At 34.1% G+C, this 17,720-nt stretch overlaps 2 protein-coding genes across 2 annotated transcripts; one reads left to right on the plus strand and one right to left on the minus strand.

Annotated features, from left to right (window-relative positions):
- Positions 1 to 3,089: 3,089 nt before the first annotated feature.
- On the minus strand, positions 3,090 to 7,004 carry LOC108847246 (protein DMR6-LIKE OXYGENASE 2-like). The gene is made up of 3 exons (XM_057005730.1): positions 6,731 to 7,004; positions 3,450 to 4,019; positions 3,090 to 3,363 (listed from the first exon to the last, which is right to left on the minus strand). Exons 1-3 carry the CDS (start codon positions 6,956 to 6,958, stop codon positions 3,106 to 3,108), a joined length of 1,056 nt encoding a protein of 351 aa, XP_056861710.1. The 5' UTR covers positions 6,959 to 7,004; the 3' UTR covers positions 3,090 to 3,105.
- Positions 7,005 to 16,448: 9,444 nt separating this feature from the next.
- LOC108844490 (nascent polypeptide-associated complex subunit alpha-like protein 4) lies at positions 16,449 to 17,636 on the plus strand. Its single transcript, XM_018617757.2, has 4 exons — positions 16,449 to 16,609; positions 16,698 to 16,782; positions 16,908 to 17,032; positions 17,119 to 17,636. Exons 1-4 carry the CDS (start codon positions 16,544 to 16,546, stop codon positions 17,473 to 17,475), a joined length of 633 nt encoding a protein of 210 aa, XP_018473259.1. The 5' UTR covers positions 16,449 to 16,543; the 3' UTR covers positions 17,476 to 17,636.
- The last annotated feature ends 84 nt before the right edge of the window (positions 17,637 to 17,720 follow it).

Raw genomic sequence — 17,720 nt, forward strand, 5'->3', positions numbered from 1 at the left:
AGGTTTCGAATCATAATCACAACAAAATCGGTTTCATTTCTATTCTAGCAAAGTAAGTGATTTCTGTTCTAGCAAAGTCTTAACCATAAATTCGTCCAAGACACAAGGGAATGCAAACAAATCACCAGTGATCAGTCCATGACTAGAGAAACTTAGATCAAAACCATTATCCTTGAAACAAACAAAGGAATCACAAGGTTTTCAAAAACTAAAATCTGGTTGTTGCAAAACAAGCTCAAATGATTTTTCAAGATATTGATCAAAACCTTTGTGATGTTTCAGAAACTGATCAAAACTCAAAACAAGACCAGGAGAGATGTCATTGTCATTTAGAAAACGTTTTTGATCAAAGAGTTTATCAGGTTCAAGTTTCTCAAAAGAATGAATCAAGTTATCAAAAATGGAATTTGAAACACAAAATTCTTTCACGTTGTCTAGACCAAAACTTTTGACATTATGAGAACTGATTCCAACAAACAATTCAGGCAAAGAATAAATCAAATCAAGTTTCTCACAGTGCTCTTGAATGTCAGTGGATAAAAGGGGACGAGTTGTGCCGGGATCAAAGCAAAGATGACTGTCCATGTTGATGCTTGGTGCTTCCTCATCAAAGACTGGACCAGATTCGTCCTCCTCATCAAAGATAGGACCTAGATCAACATCCAAAGGTGTCCTAGTGCCAGGAAGTCGTCCATTATGTGGATGGTTGAATGGCTCTTCCTCAAAATCCTGTGAACTAAGAACAAGACTGCTCGGAAGTTCCAGCTCAAAACAGGTTAGTTTACTATCAAGCATCAACTCAGATTCACGAGTAGGAAAATCACAATTAACCTTAAAATTCATCAGACTTTCCATTGACTCATCATCATATTCATCAAACATTGGTAATGAATCTGAAAAATCTTTTAGATCTTCAAAGTTGTATTCAGATTTACCTTTGGGCTTTTCACTGATGAATATGGATGGCTCAGCTACAGGTGCACGTGTGGATGTACTCATCTTTTGGCTTTTGCTGTCGCCATTAGGGAACTCTCTTTCTCCAAAATCATCATTGGATCGGTTGGTCCGCCTTGGGCGTTCTCTCCTTGCTGCGGGTCTAGGACGAGTCTGTTGGACACCTTGAATTTCGTCCAACTTCTGATGGATCTGTTTTAGACCTGCATGTATAAGGTTAGCAACAGAATCATTGATCTTCCTCATCTGCAAGTTAGATAAACCAACAAAAGAGTCTCCTGGTCGGCTCCTTTCATCCTCACTAGTCATGATTCCTGAAAATTCTTAAACACAAAACGTTAGATAAAAATCTCACACACTCGAGTGTTTGATCCTCACCCACACACGTGTTTCTCTCAGTTCAAAGTGTGCACTCAAAGTCTTATACTCAAAGTTCTAAGAAGAACAACTCTAGGAATCCCCAACGGGTAGATCCAAACAAACGAAGATGTTTAAAGATAGAAAGATAAGAGATTTAGAGGGAACCCGCCTTAACCACCTCAAAGGCCGGATTTCTCTTCGGCCAGCAGGCTTTCTCTTCCACCACCACACCACAAAACAAATCAAACTTTGATTTTTTTTTTTTAACTTTTCTCTTTTTTTTTAAAGCATAAACTTAGATTTTTTTTTTTAACTATGGTGGGTAATAAGGGGCCCGGGTTCAAGAAAGGTAGAAGAAGAAGTGTTTAGAAGAAAATGGAAAGATGAGAAGATGGAATGATAAAGAGTTACCGGAAGAGTGGCTCTGATACCACTTGATACACCCTAAATCTGATCACTCGACCGGTATGAAAAGATATGAACTCCGAAGAGAACTGATGGATTGATTGACGACACAATGGGTTGCGGAATGACCCAATAATACTGCCTGGGTGCTTGATTGTTGCCTGATATGACTCACAGGTCCAACAAGGAATCAATCTCGATCAGTTGTCGGATATGACGCACTGGTCTAACTAGAAAGAGGCGATCATTTGGAGCTAACCACACCAAAGAAACTAAAGTGTTCTTGACTAAAAACAGAGAGTAAAAACTCAAAATAAAGAAGAAATTTCGTTGATGATGTTGCAATGAAATGAGACTACATTATATAGAGTTTTGAGTCAAAGAAGAATAAAGAAAAGTGCAGAAAACAAGGCATAGAAAACATAAATTTGACTAAGACTAGTCAAAGTGTGGAAAACAAGGAAGACTAGTAAAAGTACGGATTCTGATGTTGACTAGTCCAGATTCAGAAAGATGTCCAGGTTCATGCTGTTCGTGCACACCATGCTGGGAAGGATACGGACACACGCGGGACGATCCACACATGTCTGAATTCACGAGAACTGATTATCACCTGATTTGTACATGGCATAACTCTCTCATCTGAACTCCGTTTGATCTGATTCTTCTTTGAAGAGTTCCATAATTGAGTTGAGCACATTCTCCAAGTGGTTTCAAGCGAATAAACATCATGGTTTAGAAGATATGCTTCAAACAATGAACATATGTCTGTGTTGCTTCTCGGGTGGTTTGATGATCGAACCACCTCGGAAGATCGAACCAACTTGCTCAGCTCGTCCGGGTGAGTGTTAGTCCAGCTCAGCTCGTCCATGATAGTGTCAGTCCAGCTCACTTGAGTATTCAACTCATCCAAGATTGCATAGATGATAAGAGAACTGGCATAATCTGATGAGAAAACCTCGGCTAGGTCTAGTTGGTCGACAAGGTCACTATCTTGGGCAGTGCCCATGAACCAAGCAGGACGGTGCTGGATTTTGGGTGCATCACTTTTCCTCCACATTATACACCATGAAATTGCTGTGGAATCAATGTGAAGGGGGAAGAAGGGTTTCCCTCCTGAGCCATTCTCTGAAGCCTCTGTTATATCGCTTTATTAAGGATAGTGAACAGGAAGTATGTGGAGAATATCAGATGATATCGAAAAGAGAATCTTATATGCGTCTACAATGGGTTCAATGTGTTGCAAGAAGAGTTTGTTTTATCTGGAAAGCAGATTAATTAAGATTCATAACAATCCTAACAAAGTAAAATGAAGAGGCAACACAGATGGATATTTCGAGTCAATAACTTAAAAAAACATAGTCATGGCGTTTCAAAAATGCAGTCTTAGGTTTTGGGAAATTTGAACGAGTCAATACAGCTCTCAGTTGCAAGTGCTCTATCCCAAAACTTTTCATAATACTCAGCATAAGTAAAGCTTCTGTAAATAGCAGGGGAATCTTCTTCCTCACTGATCAGCTCTTGTTGTGGGGCAACCACAGCATCGAAAGAAGGACAGTAGAATGTTGGTATCGATATCCGCTCTTTGTCACTATTCACAACCGCTCTGTGTAGCACACTCTTGTATTTGTCATTGCTAATGACCTGAGAGGAGAAACAACCACATAAACTTAGCACAAGGAGAGAGTAAAGAAACATAATAATATTTCGATTTGTTTTCTGCTAAGTACCTGCATTTGGTCACCTATGTTGACAATAAAAGTGTTGGGTATAGGATGAACAGCGATCCATTTACCATCTTTAAAGACCTGTAAACCAGAGACTTCGTCTTGAAGAAGAACAGTGATCAAGTTTGGATCTTTATGTCCGGGAAGTCCGAACGTTAGATCGGGTTGAGGACACGGAGGATAGTAGTTCAAGGCCATGTGTTGACCGTGTTTGCCTAATGTATTGCTTACACGGTCTTTCTCAAGACCTAAGCTCTCTGAGATTGCCTCAAGAAGTATCAAGACTAAGGCTCTAATGCTTGTAGCGTATTCGGCTGTGATTTCTCTGAATGAGACGGGATGTGAGGGCCATTCGTTGATAAAATCTTCGATGGGAAGGCAATGGAGTCGGAGGAAGTCTCTCCAGTTAGAGACTTTCTCTGAGCCGACGTTAAAACTTGTGGAGAGTCTCGTCGTCTTTTTTGTATCCGCAGAGTAATGCTTCACTCTTTCGCTCTCTGGCTGCCTGAAAAACTCTCTCGCCACAGTCATCATTCTTTTGATTGTTTTTTCTGGTACTCCATGGTTCTTGATCTTGAAAATGCAAGCAATAACATTTTTAAGCCAACGACATATATAGAGCCAAGAAAGTGACCCGACAAGCCGTTCACCTACTTTCTTTCCAGATAGGCTTATATGTGGGCTACGAATTATCCTTTCTTTGGAACTTAACGTGGGATACGTCGTTAAAATGGCTTTCTTTTTTTTGGGTGGGGGGGGGGGGGGGGCATATTACACTTTGTAACAAGGGGCTCCTAAACCCTCATACATTTGTCTTCTTCGTCTATCTTTTTTATTTATCTATTCTATTAAAGCTAAATTACAAAATAATACTTTACTTATTTTTAATAGGTTCTTACAGATTCTAATTAATTTTTAACTTATCCTAACCACTTCATTTATTATCTTTTTAATTAATTCAACATCATTTATTACACAATATTAAATAGAACTTACATATTTTAAAATGTTTATTACATCTTTTCTTTTCACTTTTGTAACTACTTCATTAATTGTGTTTACTATAATAAATTAACATCACATATTCGACATGTCAACTATAATGATTTCATATGTTTGAATGAAATTATTTCATTCGTGACAAAAATTCAAACCAATTAATAAATATAATAAATAATTTTTATTTATTCACAGAATCAGTTAGACATATATATCCAAATACCTATTCGAATAGGAATTTGTTTTATGATATCATTTTTTGTTTCAAAACTAAAATAATGCAAATATTATAAATTTCTAGACGAGGTTTGAATTGATCCTTGCAGGTCAGGATAGATTCGTATGAACATAAAAATATCCAAATAACCTATATATATTTAAAAATATCATTAAACAATTTTATAAAAACAAAAATCAAAATAAAAATCTGCGCGGACGTGTGGATCAAGTTCTAATTTAATAGTATACAAACTTTCAAGATATAAATATAGAGCCAGTCAACACATCATCTAATTTTATTGACGTGAATGCTACGTCAGTTAATTTTGCTGACGAGGATACAACGTATACAATTTTTTTTGAAAAACTAAATAGTCCTTTTATAAAGATAACATTTTAGAAAATATAAATTTTATTATTTAGTAAAATTAAAAATTAATTAATTACTCCCTCTATTTCGATTTAATTTTCATTGTAGGGAAAACTTTTCGTTTCAAAATAAGTGCAGTTTTAGAATTTCAATGCAAAATTTATTAAAGATTTTATCCATTTTATTTTTCTATTGGTTGAAATATGGTCAGATGTATAGGTAATTGTGTTTTTATTTTGGAAATATACAAAATCATATGTTTTCTTAGTTTGTGTGCATAAATCTAGAACGACAAATAAAATAAAACGGAGGGAGTAAGTTTTAATCTTATATAAAAAATATATTCGTAAATGTTTCGATCCTATCACAAATTATAATTTAAAGAGTTATATATGCGTTGTAATGAATCAAATTCAATGTTAGTGTTACAATTGTGTTACTCTCGATTAATTATGGTTATGTTTAAATTAAAAAAATTACGATATGTTAATATAAATTCTTTAAATGTAAATAACATACTATGATTAATAAAGCGTAACAAGATTTTGAATCATTAAAATGTACAACACATATATAATTCTTCTAAGGATGGTATTGTGATATGATCAAAACATTTACGAATATATCTTTTATATAAGATTAAAATTAATTAATTAATTTTTCTTAATTTTAGTAAATGATAAAAATTTATAAATTTTATATCTATAAAAAGTTATTTTTATAAAATGACTATATACTTTCTTCAAAAAACTGTACATGTGGTATCTTCGTTAATAAAATTAGTTGATGTAATAACCACGTCATCAAAATTAAATGATATGGTAGCTGATGTTGTGATTTTTGTATGATTTCACAACAAAATAAACATTGCTATATGTTGAGTATCTTAGAGTATGAATTGAACATATTAGAGTATGAAATGGTGTTTTCCCAGTCATGGTCGTATCCAAACTTTATAGTCTAATTAGGATAAGGATCAATTGAATTTCATCCCTAGTTAAAATGTGTCTGACATAGGCAATGGACATGTGTCACTAAATGAAGAAACAGAAAAAAGGATCTACTAGATATTATGAAATAATTAAATGCACGTCAAGTTCAAATTGAATTGGATTGTCCTAATTTTTCAAAAAAAGAAAAGAATTGGATTGTCCTTGAATAGACCCATTTGGACATGATTTATTGGACATGGGTTCTAAGAGCATAACTATTGGTAGGATTCGGAAAGTTTCTTAGAAAGAGGATAACCACGAAACGATGGGATCGAAGAGGAAAGAAAAAGAAAAATCCCTTAATTAAGGGAAATCCCTTACCGTATTCCGACAAAAAAAACAAAACCAAAATAAGTCTCTTAACTTAGGGATTTCCCCAAATCCTACCGATAAATATGCCCTAAAACCGTTGCAATTTACAGATTAATTACTGTGAAAAAACAAATGATACGGTGTGGAGAAGCTTATATTTCATATAATCTATTTTGACAGCTCTAGTAACAGAGTTAAAATTCAATGTGTCTCATATTATAAAAGAGAGTAAATAGGAGAGACAACAAGAGTGTGCTGCCGTATAAACAGTGTAAACTCGAGAGAAAATGGAGTAAATTCGAGACAAAATAGAGCATTGCAATAGAACAGTATATTCCAGTCGAGCAGAGCCAATCTGAACGAGAATGGAAGTGAAATAATGATGGAGTTACCTGGAAGAAGCCATAAGAGGAGCATGCATGTTCTAATTGGTAGATAATGTTGGCTCGTTTAGGTCCATGAAGTTCCTGGAGATCGATAAGAGGGATGGAGTTGCTGGAAATGTCAACATCATGCAGATTTGGACGGTCAGAGATTGGTCGGATGTAGCTTGAAGGGACGTGATCAACGGAGGAGGCGATGTCGGATACGAGGAGCTTAGATGTTGCAGAAGTTTGCATGGTTGGGTGAAAGTGATTGCGTCAAGATGTCAAATCTGAAGTGATATAAAGACAGAGATGTTTTCGTATGTAATCTCACATGTCATATATATAGGAGAATCTAATGGACATGCACCGACTGTTGTTTGACACGTCGGTTATCGGTATTTGATTTTGTGAGATGTTCAACATTTTCAAATTAGAAACGATTGCATGTTTTATTTGTGGAAAATTCTAATTTAGCACAAATTTATATTAATTTTCACATTTATCTTTAATTGGTAATCGTTTTCATAAATATTTTAAGTTTTTTTTTGTCAATCAATATCTTACTTTATGATGTAAAAAAGTAAAAAGACCTTTTTAAATTATTTATAAATGTTTAATAATTATTTATATAAATTTATAAATTCAACCCATCACCTAAATAATAAATCTCAAAAGAATAATTACTAAATTTTAAATTTAAATGTTATGATATTTTGATCTAATATTTTTAAAAAGTGGTCTCTAATTTGTGATATTTTAAAATATTTTTTTTATTTATAAACACTAGAGAGTGATTGTTCAGTCCACATATATATTAACTACAGTAGAACCTCTATAAATTAATAATCTATAAATTAATAATCTCTATAAATTAATAAACTTTGTCGGTTCTAAGTTGGGCCGGTGTTAAATATAAGACAAATCGATAAAATAATAAGATAATAATATTTTTAAAATTTCTATGTAAGTACGAACTAAATATTATATTGTTGATTTTATATTTACAATGAAAAATCTTTATTTTTCTTAACATTTCAATATATTTTGATAATATTTAGTAAAATTATATCAAAAACCACTTAACAATTCTATGAAATATAAAAATCTACACAAAATATGATAATAGAACAATATAGAAGTCAAATTTCTAAAATTTAAATAATATACATGCGGTAAAATAAAATATTTTCTTTTTTTATAACTAAAATAGAATAAATAGAAAAAATCTAAATAAGAAAACTTTTGTAAATTAATATATCTATAAATTAATAAAATTTTAAAGTCCCAACATTATTAATTTATAGAGGTTTTACTGTAGTCAAAAAGAAGGTTATCCAGAAAAGAGTAGAAACAACTATTATGGAAGACCGGATGAGATAGCCCACTTGGTAAGGGCTTTGGGGGCCAATTGTCATGCCCCCGGGTTCGACGCCAGGCGGGGGAAACTACTCTTCTGTGTCACTAGCGGTACTGGGTGTTGGGCCTTGTCCTCAGCCCAGATAATGCCCTCCCGGGTGAAGTGGACCGCTGCCTGACCGGGCCCTGGGGAATGACCCACGAAGTGGGGAACCCCAGGATTATCAAAAAAAAAAAAAACAACTATTATGGAAAATGTATCATCCAACGTATTATATCCGATAAAAGAAAACTATTTTACTTATTTTTCAGTATTATACTTTATTACTAAAAGATTAAAAGTCTTATACACATAAAAGAGTAAAACTAGTGAAAAAGAAGGATATGTAAAAATTAAAGAAGAAAATAGTAAAAGAACACAAATATTAAATTTTCTCAAAAAATGATTTTTTGGTTTTTATGAAAACTATTTTTTAAACAAGTTTCGTGTTAATTACTTCCTTCTTAAACTCATTTATCAATAAAATAAATTAATTATTGAAAAGGTTAAATGATAGTATTTATGATTATTGTGATGTAATCTACGTAATTTCTATTGAAAAATATGATTCAGATAGGAACTTTGATCGAAAACGCTGTCGTGGAGGCCGATTAGGCGGGTGCCAAACGCTCGGTGGAGGTTCGCAGTAGTGATTGCATCATAATCGCTCAATAAATCAGTTTCACTATAAGTTTACTTTTTTCTGGAAATTTGAACGTTTTAGATAGAATATCAACCATCAAACTTATTAATCTGATAAAAAGCATAAAGACAAATCACAAATTTGATGATTTATAGTTGTCGGCAGAAACAACGAACACCGCTTTTCTGTAAATTGCTAGGCATGTACTGTCCATCGGATTATATGCCTGGTGCAGTTTCGAATAGGGATAAAATACTAGATCTTTGGCGGTGCAGTTGTGTAACCGCGTGGGCTCAGCTCACTGACGCAATTAAAGACGTTACAAACTTGTAACGTGTAATTAACTTACATGCGACAAAAGTAATAAACGTGTCAACGTTAAACAAATTTGAAAGTTGGCAAAAGAGAACATTGGAGAAGGTGTCATGCAAGAAACTAGAAGAGATGACGTTAGCAAAATGACGTTAGGTGATGTGACGTACTTTTAGCAAAGTTGACTCCATCTTGATCATGTACGTTTTTTCTTCAGTAGATTCCTTTTCAATATATTAGAGGAAAATTCGATCCCATAACAAAAGAAAAACTATACTTCTCTAACTGACGGTGCCGTCGTTCGGGGCGGTGAAGTTGAGATTGCTATCTCCGATCCAACTCTCCAACTTCGGAACCGTATACGCTTATTTAACCCGACGCACATATAAATATCGGATACATCGAGCTAGGGCCGGTCCTGAGATTTTGGGGGTTATAGACCAGTTAAGAGAGAATTCAATAATCTAGGGGCTGGAATTTTTTTTTAACAAATTTGGGAGTTTATGTCCATGTAAAATTTTTCAAAAATTTCGGAAGCTTGAGGCAAATGTTTCATTAGACTTGGCTCAGGGCCGGCCCTGCATCGAGCGCACCTCCTCTAGAGAAAACGACCTTTGAATTAGCAGGAAGACCCATGACCAAACTAACTCATATCCATAGTTAATAGACCCACACTTCAATAGAAGCATTACCTCCTACAAATGATGCCTTATTATGGAGGAGAGAGAGAGACTTGTGAACTGCCACAGTCAAGAACCTAAATCCAGAAGATAGAGACCAGCAAAGAAATATGGATGCAGTATCTTGACTCGTTATATGCTGACATAGAAACCTCTAAAGCCTGGGCGACAACACCGAGAGCAGAGACTCTTCACACTCACCCACAACTGAGAACCAGTAGCAGGATCTCTCGAGAGCAAAGTGGCCATCTGTCCGAAACCAAGAACCGAGACTAAAACACAGCCCTAAGGCACACACCTAACATGAGCCATTCGAAAGAGGCCCAACAATATAGGTCCACCAAGAAGAAGTCAAACCTTGACTCCACGCCGTCACTTTCTAGGTCGAAACCCTATATCTGGGAGAAACTGAGAGGAATCTCCAACAATCTGAGAAAGGAAGAAAAAGGACTGACACAGGTACAGACGCTCTTCATCGCCATGGTACCAAAATTCAACTGTAAGAGCTCTATACATACGGCGCCGACCACCCACGAATTTGACACCTACCGACAGTCCCTCACACCATTCGTCGCCCTCACACCAGATCTGCCTACACCAATGTCACAGCTGCTGGATCTATCGCGAGTAGAAGGACCTGAGGCCGCGTGACAAAACCGGGGCTAAGGCATGACTAAATGGAGGAAGAGAGGAGTCGACGGAGCAAAACAGAAAAAAGAAGCTAACAAGAGCCTCTGACGCTGGCCAAAAGGACCACCAGCACCGGAGCAGAGAGAGGCGATGCTGAAGAAGAGTTAGGCTAGAGAGAAGGAGAAGATAATTTTAATAGAGTAAATTTTAGAATTTAGTGGTGTTTTCTCTTCCTATCAATCTTCTTACTACAAATCTAATATATATATTTTTCAATATGATCATTCATCAAATTAACCCTATGCTATATTTAATTAATAACCCCAAAAATATTGGAAACCATGGTTATAACTTACTTACAACTTAGGATAGGTTTTTGACGTTGGAGAAAAAAACTTAGTATCGGAAAAAAACCCGGCTAACTAACAGAAATAACTCAGACGAAGAACAAAAACAACTGAACAAAAAGAAGATCAAAGGAGAAAAGTGGAAAGAAGACTTATGAAACTAAACTCCCACGGACATGACAAAACAGCATTTCGTAGATCTTGTTTATCTGTAACAAAATCGAAGATTTGTAGACATATTTTACGGAGAAGCTGCTCTCCGAGAAGTCATGTGGCCACGACCATCGATTTTCGAAGGAAGAAAAAAAGATCCTGAGCACTCGTCACTACAAAAGCCATTGTAGCTTCACCATCGCACAAAACATAGTCACTGTTGTTCTCAAAACTTAGTTTCCATTTTTGTGTTTTACATTTTCTACATTAATTTAGTTTCTATTGAGAACAACGTTGTTCAACAATTTTTTTTAGAACAATGTTGTTCAACATTTTCCTTTTTTGATTAATTTGGAGTATCGCAAACTTATAAATGGTTGAGATTAATCTCCAAAAGGGAGATGCCTCCCATGGATGAACTCTCTTTTAGAGTATTTAAATGGGCTAAAAGTAAGGATCCCTATCTATATAGATATTCAAAATAACATGACTTAATTTATCACATCATGTAGATCGAACTTGAAATGTGTTTGCGACCCAAACCTATTTTCTTACCACCAAACCATAAGGTCCCGGATTTTATTGTTTAACATTTTCAAAATAGAAACTGTGACATGTTTTATTTGTGGACGGATAAAACAGTTATTCTTTAGTCCATACAAAATATTTTAACTAGTTAAGAAAAGAAGATATCAACAAAATTAACTACTAATAGAAAGAGAAAGAAATGAATACAGGAAATGAATACAGGTAATGAATACAAGAAATGAATCTATAATATAATGAGGCACTTGAGGCTCTCCCTTTGCGCCACGTCAGCGTTTTTAAAACGTGTGGGCTTTAATTTTTTCTATTCTGGACTTTAAGTTAAAACACATACACAGTTTAGGCCCATATCATAGATTATTATCTTGCTTCCCCATTCAACCTCGCCGTCTACGTTTATCATAATCTGCAAACCTAATGATTTGCAAACAGAAACGTCGACATCACCGTTTCTGTACCCAAACTCTAACACTGTCTTTCCCACCTCTTTCGGCGTCCTGAAGCCGCCCCGGAATCCACAGCTCTGTTTCGGCTGGCGAGATCACAAAAGGATCCATCGACGATGTCCTGACATATCAGATTCGACATTAGAGAGGGAGAATTCGTCGCGTCTCAGAACCTAAGAAAATGAGAGAATCTTCTCTTCGTTCCTCCTTCTCTTATAATCAGTGCTGATACCGTAAGTTCAAAAGCGTTGAACTTTTATCTAAACTTGCAATAAAATCATGAGCTTTAGATTCCTTTCATGGGTTTAGGTGTGTACCAATGGTGAGGCTGGTGAAGTGATGAAACGTGATGAGGTTCCGGATTGACCTTTGCAAGCTACTTATCTTATAAGTGAAGCGTCTTCAGAAAGATTCTAGATGGTTTAACTACATCTCTGCTCTTCCGAGAAAACCTCGCTTTATAGTGGTAAGTTTTCCTTTTTTTTTTGGCTTTTGTTTACTGAACTTGAGAATATTCTTTCCAGATGATGGCATTAGTCTTAGTTTTTTTGTGTACTGTTTTTCAGGACTCGGACAGAAATTGATATGTACTTAGAAGCTTCACAGATTCGAGAGAACAGGCAATCGAAAGAATCACTAATGTTGTTTGAATGTGAGATATTGTATTCTCTTTCCTTCTCTTAACTGCTATTTGTTGTGAAGAACTTTACCAAGTTCACGAGCAGGTAAGAACTGATATTGTTGTCTTCAGCAACTGTAATGTTTGATTATCTAATGCTACCATATGTACTATGTGCAGTGGAAACCTTTCTGTTGTCTTTATCAGCAACCGCACCAGTGGAACTAGCACCATCACAAACATCGTCTACAAAGAGGCATTCAATGACCTACCAGAAACAACCGGTATGTTTGTTTCTGCCTTTAACAAAAAAATTGCATAAGTACTTATACTATTAAGCTTTGAAGAAATCACAAACACTAACACTGAAAACAACCATTACTTAAAATCCATAAATACTCTGTGTAATAAAAACTACCGATCACCTCTCGCCTCCTGCTAACCATTCAAAAGCAAATTTATAACATATATACATTCAATCAGCTGAACTAAAAATTAACTTAACAGACAACAAATCAGTTCAACTAAAACTATACACCACGTATAGCAATTTAACAATTTTCCAACTTTATTATGTAGGTATTGATGATGAAGGCCAAGATGTGGAAGAAAATCAGTGGGTTGAGCGTAACACAAATGAGCAAAGGTAAGCAACTCTGAACAATAAACCAAAAACCTTACCTTTATAGATATATTACACCACTAAAGAACACAATCATACACAGGCAAAGGAGAAAAAAATCAGACACTTTTCCGACCTATACAAGGGCGGGAACTTCACGAAGAACACTTCACTTACGTCTCATATGGATTTGGGCTTCCAGGCCCACCGTCGAGCAAACTAAAATAGTTAGTTTTCTAGGAATAATATAACTTCTTTTTAAGTCCGTAGATGCCCAAACAAACTCATCTCACTTGTGTAGAATGCGACAGAGGCATTTAAAAAGATAATCAATATCTTATTTTCTTTTATTTTCAAACTTTATTATAAAATGATATTTATTAATCGCATGTTTCATTATTATTTTTATTTTTTTTCTTAATACTCGAGTTTAGTGACTGAAAATCAAAATATTGTAAATATCTTTTTCCTCTTTTTTGTCCTTACTAATTTCTAATTGAGTTGTCTCTGCTGTGTCCAGTATGGAGTCTCGCTATGAAAGCTATGGTCTATGTGCTTGATTTCTCCAACATAACAAAAAATCACCTTATCGTTAGATGAACATTATTTACAAACAACACGTAAACAACAAACAAATGAACTCCCTTAGACTCCCAAACTCAATTTTATTTCATTGCAACACTTGGAAAACATACACCACAGCAAAGAACAACATCAACTCCACATATGTATATAAAGCAATCCCCGACCCCGCGCTTGCGCGGGGGTTTCGCACCTAGTTATTACAGTATTATTATTGTAACATCTTATGTATTTTCCGTCAAGAATATCACTGTACTAGGTGAAAATATGTGCCATGTGCGGAGTGAAATGTAAATTATCATTTTTTAATTTGATAATAATTTCAAATTAGCCATGAAGATTATATGTATAAAACTTGGATGTAAGATTATGTAAGTTCACTCCATCCACTTGTGTGTCCTACTTTTGGTTACCTAAAAAGACAACGCATCACTAATAATTATGTAATCTCCCGTGTCATGCACAAGATGAGATTATGTATACAAATGATTTTTACATATCACAATTTATTTTTTGTTATTATGTACATAATTAAAATTAGAGTAAGGACATAAACCAAATAATACCTCTTGTTTATTGACAATATTTTTGGGTAACTAAATCAAAACAATCATTTTATTTATTTTATATGTATATAATCAAATTTCAATGGTATTGATATATATATATATATATATATATAATTATTTATTTTTGAGATTTCATACGCATATGATTTTATTAACATTTTTATATTTGCTGTAACAAAAATGTAAACCATTAATTATAAAATCTTCAATGTGAGATTTTTTCAATTCAAATTTAAAAAATTAAAAATATTAATGTCTCAATGTGTTTTCAATGCAAATTTCAAAACTAACATATATGTGTTTTATATATATGGTATATAGTTTAGTTTAAACGATATTAAAATAGACATATATACATATATATATATATATATATATATTCTATACGATTTTATGATCATTGGTATTTAGTTATTTATAGTCGTTTTAAAAAAAGATCAAAATATAACATACCAGAAAAAATTAAAATTTATTTTACATAAATAATGTGATTGTTTAATTTCTTTTTAAATAAAATAAAATTAAACAAAAGTAGAGAAAATGCAGAAACTGTTATGAAATCTTTATTATTTATAATCATTAATTATCGTAAATATGTTAATCATATTATGTAATTTCATAACTTGTGTTTAAGGAAAGAATGTATAATATTCTTTTGTACAAAACTAATCAATTTGATAGTTGGTTTATTAAAATGTATAATAAATGTTTAGATGTACCAACCTATTTTTCTAAGGATTTTAAGAACCATTCTATTGATGACACGTGACTACAAAAAATGTTATATTATTTTTCAACATATATATATATATATATATATATATATATATATAAGAGACTACTAATATAAAAATAATGATATGTAACATGTAAAGAAAGAAAAAACTAGTAAAACTGAAGATACACTAAAATGATATAGAAAATGTAACATTTTTCCTTTTACAAAGTTTTTAAATTACTTCCTTCTTATAACAAAATTATATATATTAAAGTTGAATCAATATGGTACCAATATGAACCGGTATTTGCATCTTGTTTGAATACTGAGTGATAGAGTTTATGTAGTTGGTTTAGTTACTATAGTATATGAGACTTTGCCTTTAAATAATTTCTCTTGTTCCTTTTTTTTCTTGAATCGACCATCAATATCTTCTATTTGAGCTTAGAATTCTCTGTTTCTAATCTCAATCTCCCTGATTCATTATCGAGTCATCATCGATTCTCAGCTCGATCTATGTGCTTCACTTTAACATTGTTTGTTATCATTCCGATTGTGTTTCATTCCGATAGTGTATGTTTCATGTCAATCAGTGTTGTTTGTAATAACCAATTGATTGTGTTTATTCACCGACATAGTTTGTTTTTGCTTCGTTTTCTTGCGGTTCACCTTTGTGTGATTTATCTGGATAAGAGTTGATCATTTTCTGTATGTGGTACGACATTGGATATAAAGAGATGAAGTTAGCTGGTGCGTGTTATATAAAGAGTTCAAACCGATTGAAATTGTGGCATGACCGGAAGTTATAGATTCCTTTGAATTTGAAGTGAATGTTATAACATTGATGGACACTAACTAGTAGAAATTATTCACAATTTTTTTTCTTATCTATAAATGAACAGTTTTGTGTTCGAAGAAGGATGATTTTGATGAACATTAAATATGGAAAGAGTGGAAATTTTTTTTTTCCATGCTTGTAGTTTATTTTTATTTTTAGTTTCAAAATTTTGAGCTTTGATTATGGTTCCAAATTGATTATTTTATTTGATGGTAGAATCGTTTTCATTATTTTTTTCTTTTATTTGAATATATGGTATTTTAAAATAAATGAGTGTGTTAATAACATGATTAAAAAATTCATATAATACGATCCAAGCTAAATATAATGGTTTTATGTTTGAAACCGAATAAAAAAACAAAAACCAAAAGTATTTAAATCAAGTAAATAGATTTAGAATATAAGTTGTATTTTACTAACCGAACAATCGAGAAACTGAAGTAAAAAAATGAATCGAACAAGGTTCCCTTAGGTCGGTTTGGTTTGTTTTTTTCGGCCTAGTTGTGTCAGCGTGTCAAAAGCAAATATTTCTGCACTGACGTATTTAGCCCACTGGTCTATTCGATTCGACGAGACTTAAAACTAGATTGATTAAGGCCCATTACATAAAAAGGGCTTGTTATAGTGTAAGCCCACAAGTACTGGACCATATTTATTCGTCGCCACTGGAAAAGGGTTAAGAGTTGTTTCACTGCGCTGTTCTAAAAGGGTTTCGTTGGAAGAAGATAAGAGGAAGATGCCAGGCTCTGTTGTTGAAGAAGTTAAGATTGAGGAATCCATCAAAGAGCAAATGAAGCTCGAGGTTCATTTCCCTTCCCTTTCTCTCTCTCTCTCTTTTGTTTCGATTTTCTTGTCTGTATGACCGATTGTTTCATCTGTGTATGGAGCAGAAGGAAGATGATGTTGTCGTTGAGGATGTCAAAGACGGAGATGAAGACGACGATGTGGATGACGATGACGATGACAACGTCGATGGTATTATCTATTTTCTCGATTTGATTTATTCAAAATGATTATAAATCGTTTTTTAATTGAATCCGTTTATGTGTTAATAACTGCTATATAAGATCTTTTTTGTTCATGTTGTTGTAAATTTGAAGGAGCTGGTGACAATGAGAGCTCTAAACAAAGCAGAAGCGAGAAGAAAAGCCGCAAAGCTATGCTGAAACTTGGAATGAAACCTGTCACAGATGTTAGCAGAGTGACTATCAAGAGATCAAAGAATGTAATAATAACATTATGTTTAAATCAAAGTTCTTTCTTGAAAACCAATGATGCTTGATACTGTTTGTTCTTGCATATCCCTTTTAGGTTTTGTTTGTCATCTCGAAGCCGGATGTGTTCAAGAGTCCCAACTCGGAGACGTATGTGATATTCGGTGAGGCCAAGATTGATGACATGAGCTCTCAGCTACAAGCTCAAGCTGCTCAGAGGTTCAAGATGCCGGACGTTGCTTCTATGATCCCTAACACCGATGCTTCTGAAGCTGCCGCGGTTGCTGCACAAGAGGAGGACGAAGATGATGATGATGTTGATGAGACCGGTGTTGAAGCCAAGGATGTTGAGCTCGTGATGACTCAGGCTGGTGTTTCTAAGGCCAAAGCCACTAAGGCTCTTAAAGCCAATGATGGAGATATCGTTTCCGCCATCATGGAACTCACTACGTAGGTTGAGTGTGCAGAGTCACGCAATTGTCTTTTTTTCTTAATGAATGTGTCTCGTTTCTCGAACATTGTTTGTGTTTCGCCACTTTAAAGGGCTATTTTTCTCTTCTATAAACCATAAGCAAACTTGATTCCAAATCTATAGCATGAGACGTTCATTTCTAAGGTTGTACTCAGTTTAGTACATATGATTGTAGAGTTATGTTTGTTTTGTGAGAATTAGAACTGGCATGATATAATAGTGTTACG

Source organism: Raphanus sativus, chromosome 3, assembly GCF_000801105.2.
Source record: "Raphanus sativus cultivar WK10039 chromosome 3, ASM80110v3, whole genome shotgun sequence".
Taxonomy (NCBI): Eukaryota; Viridiplantae; Streptophyta; class Magnoliopsida; order Brassicales; family Brassicaceae; genus Raphanus; species Raphanus sativus.

What these genes read in the sequence shown, in the direction of transcription:
- LOC108847246 (XM_057005730.1), bottom strand. Translation starts at nt 6,958, where the DNA reads ATGCAAACTTCTGCAACATCTAAGCTCCTCGTATCCGACATCGCCTCC. An exon ending in CCTCTTATGGCTTCTTCCAG is followed by an intron (nt 4,020 to 6,730) that starts GTAACTCCATCA and finishes TGCATTTTCAAG; the next exon opens with ATCAAGAACCATGGAGTACC. An exon ending in ACATAGGTGACCAAATGCAG is followed by an intron (nt 3,364 to 3,449) that starts GTACTTAGCAGA and finishes TTCTCCTCTCAG; the next exon opens with GTCATTAGCAATGACAAATA.
- LOC108844490 (XM_018617757.2), top strand. Translation starts at nt 16,544, where the DNA reads ATGCCAGGCTCTGTTGTTGAAGAAGTTAAGATTGAGGAATCCATCAAA. An exon ending in AAGAGCAAATGAAGCTCGAG is followed by an intron (nt 16,610 to 16,697) that starts GTTCATTTCCCT and finishes TGTATGGAGCAG; the next exon opens with AAGGAAGATGATGTTGTCGT. An exon ending in CTATCAAGAGATCAAAGAAT is followed by an intron (nt 17,033 to 17,118) that starts GTAATAATAACA and finishes TATCCCTTTTAG; the next exon opens with GTTTTGTTTGTCATCTCGAA.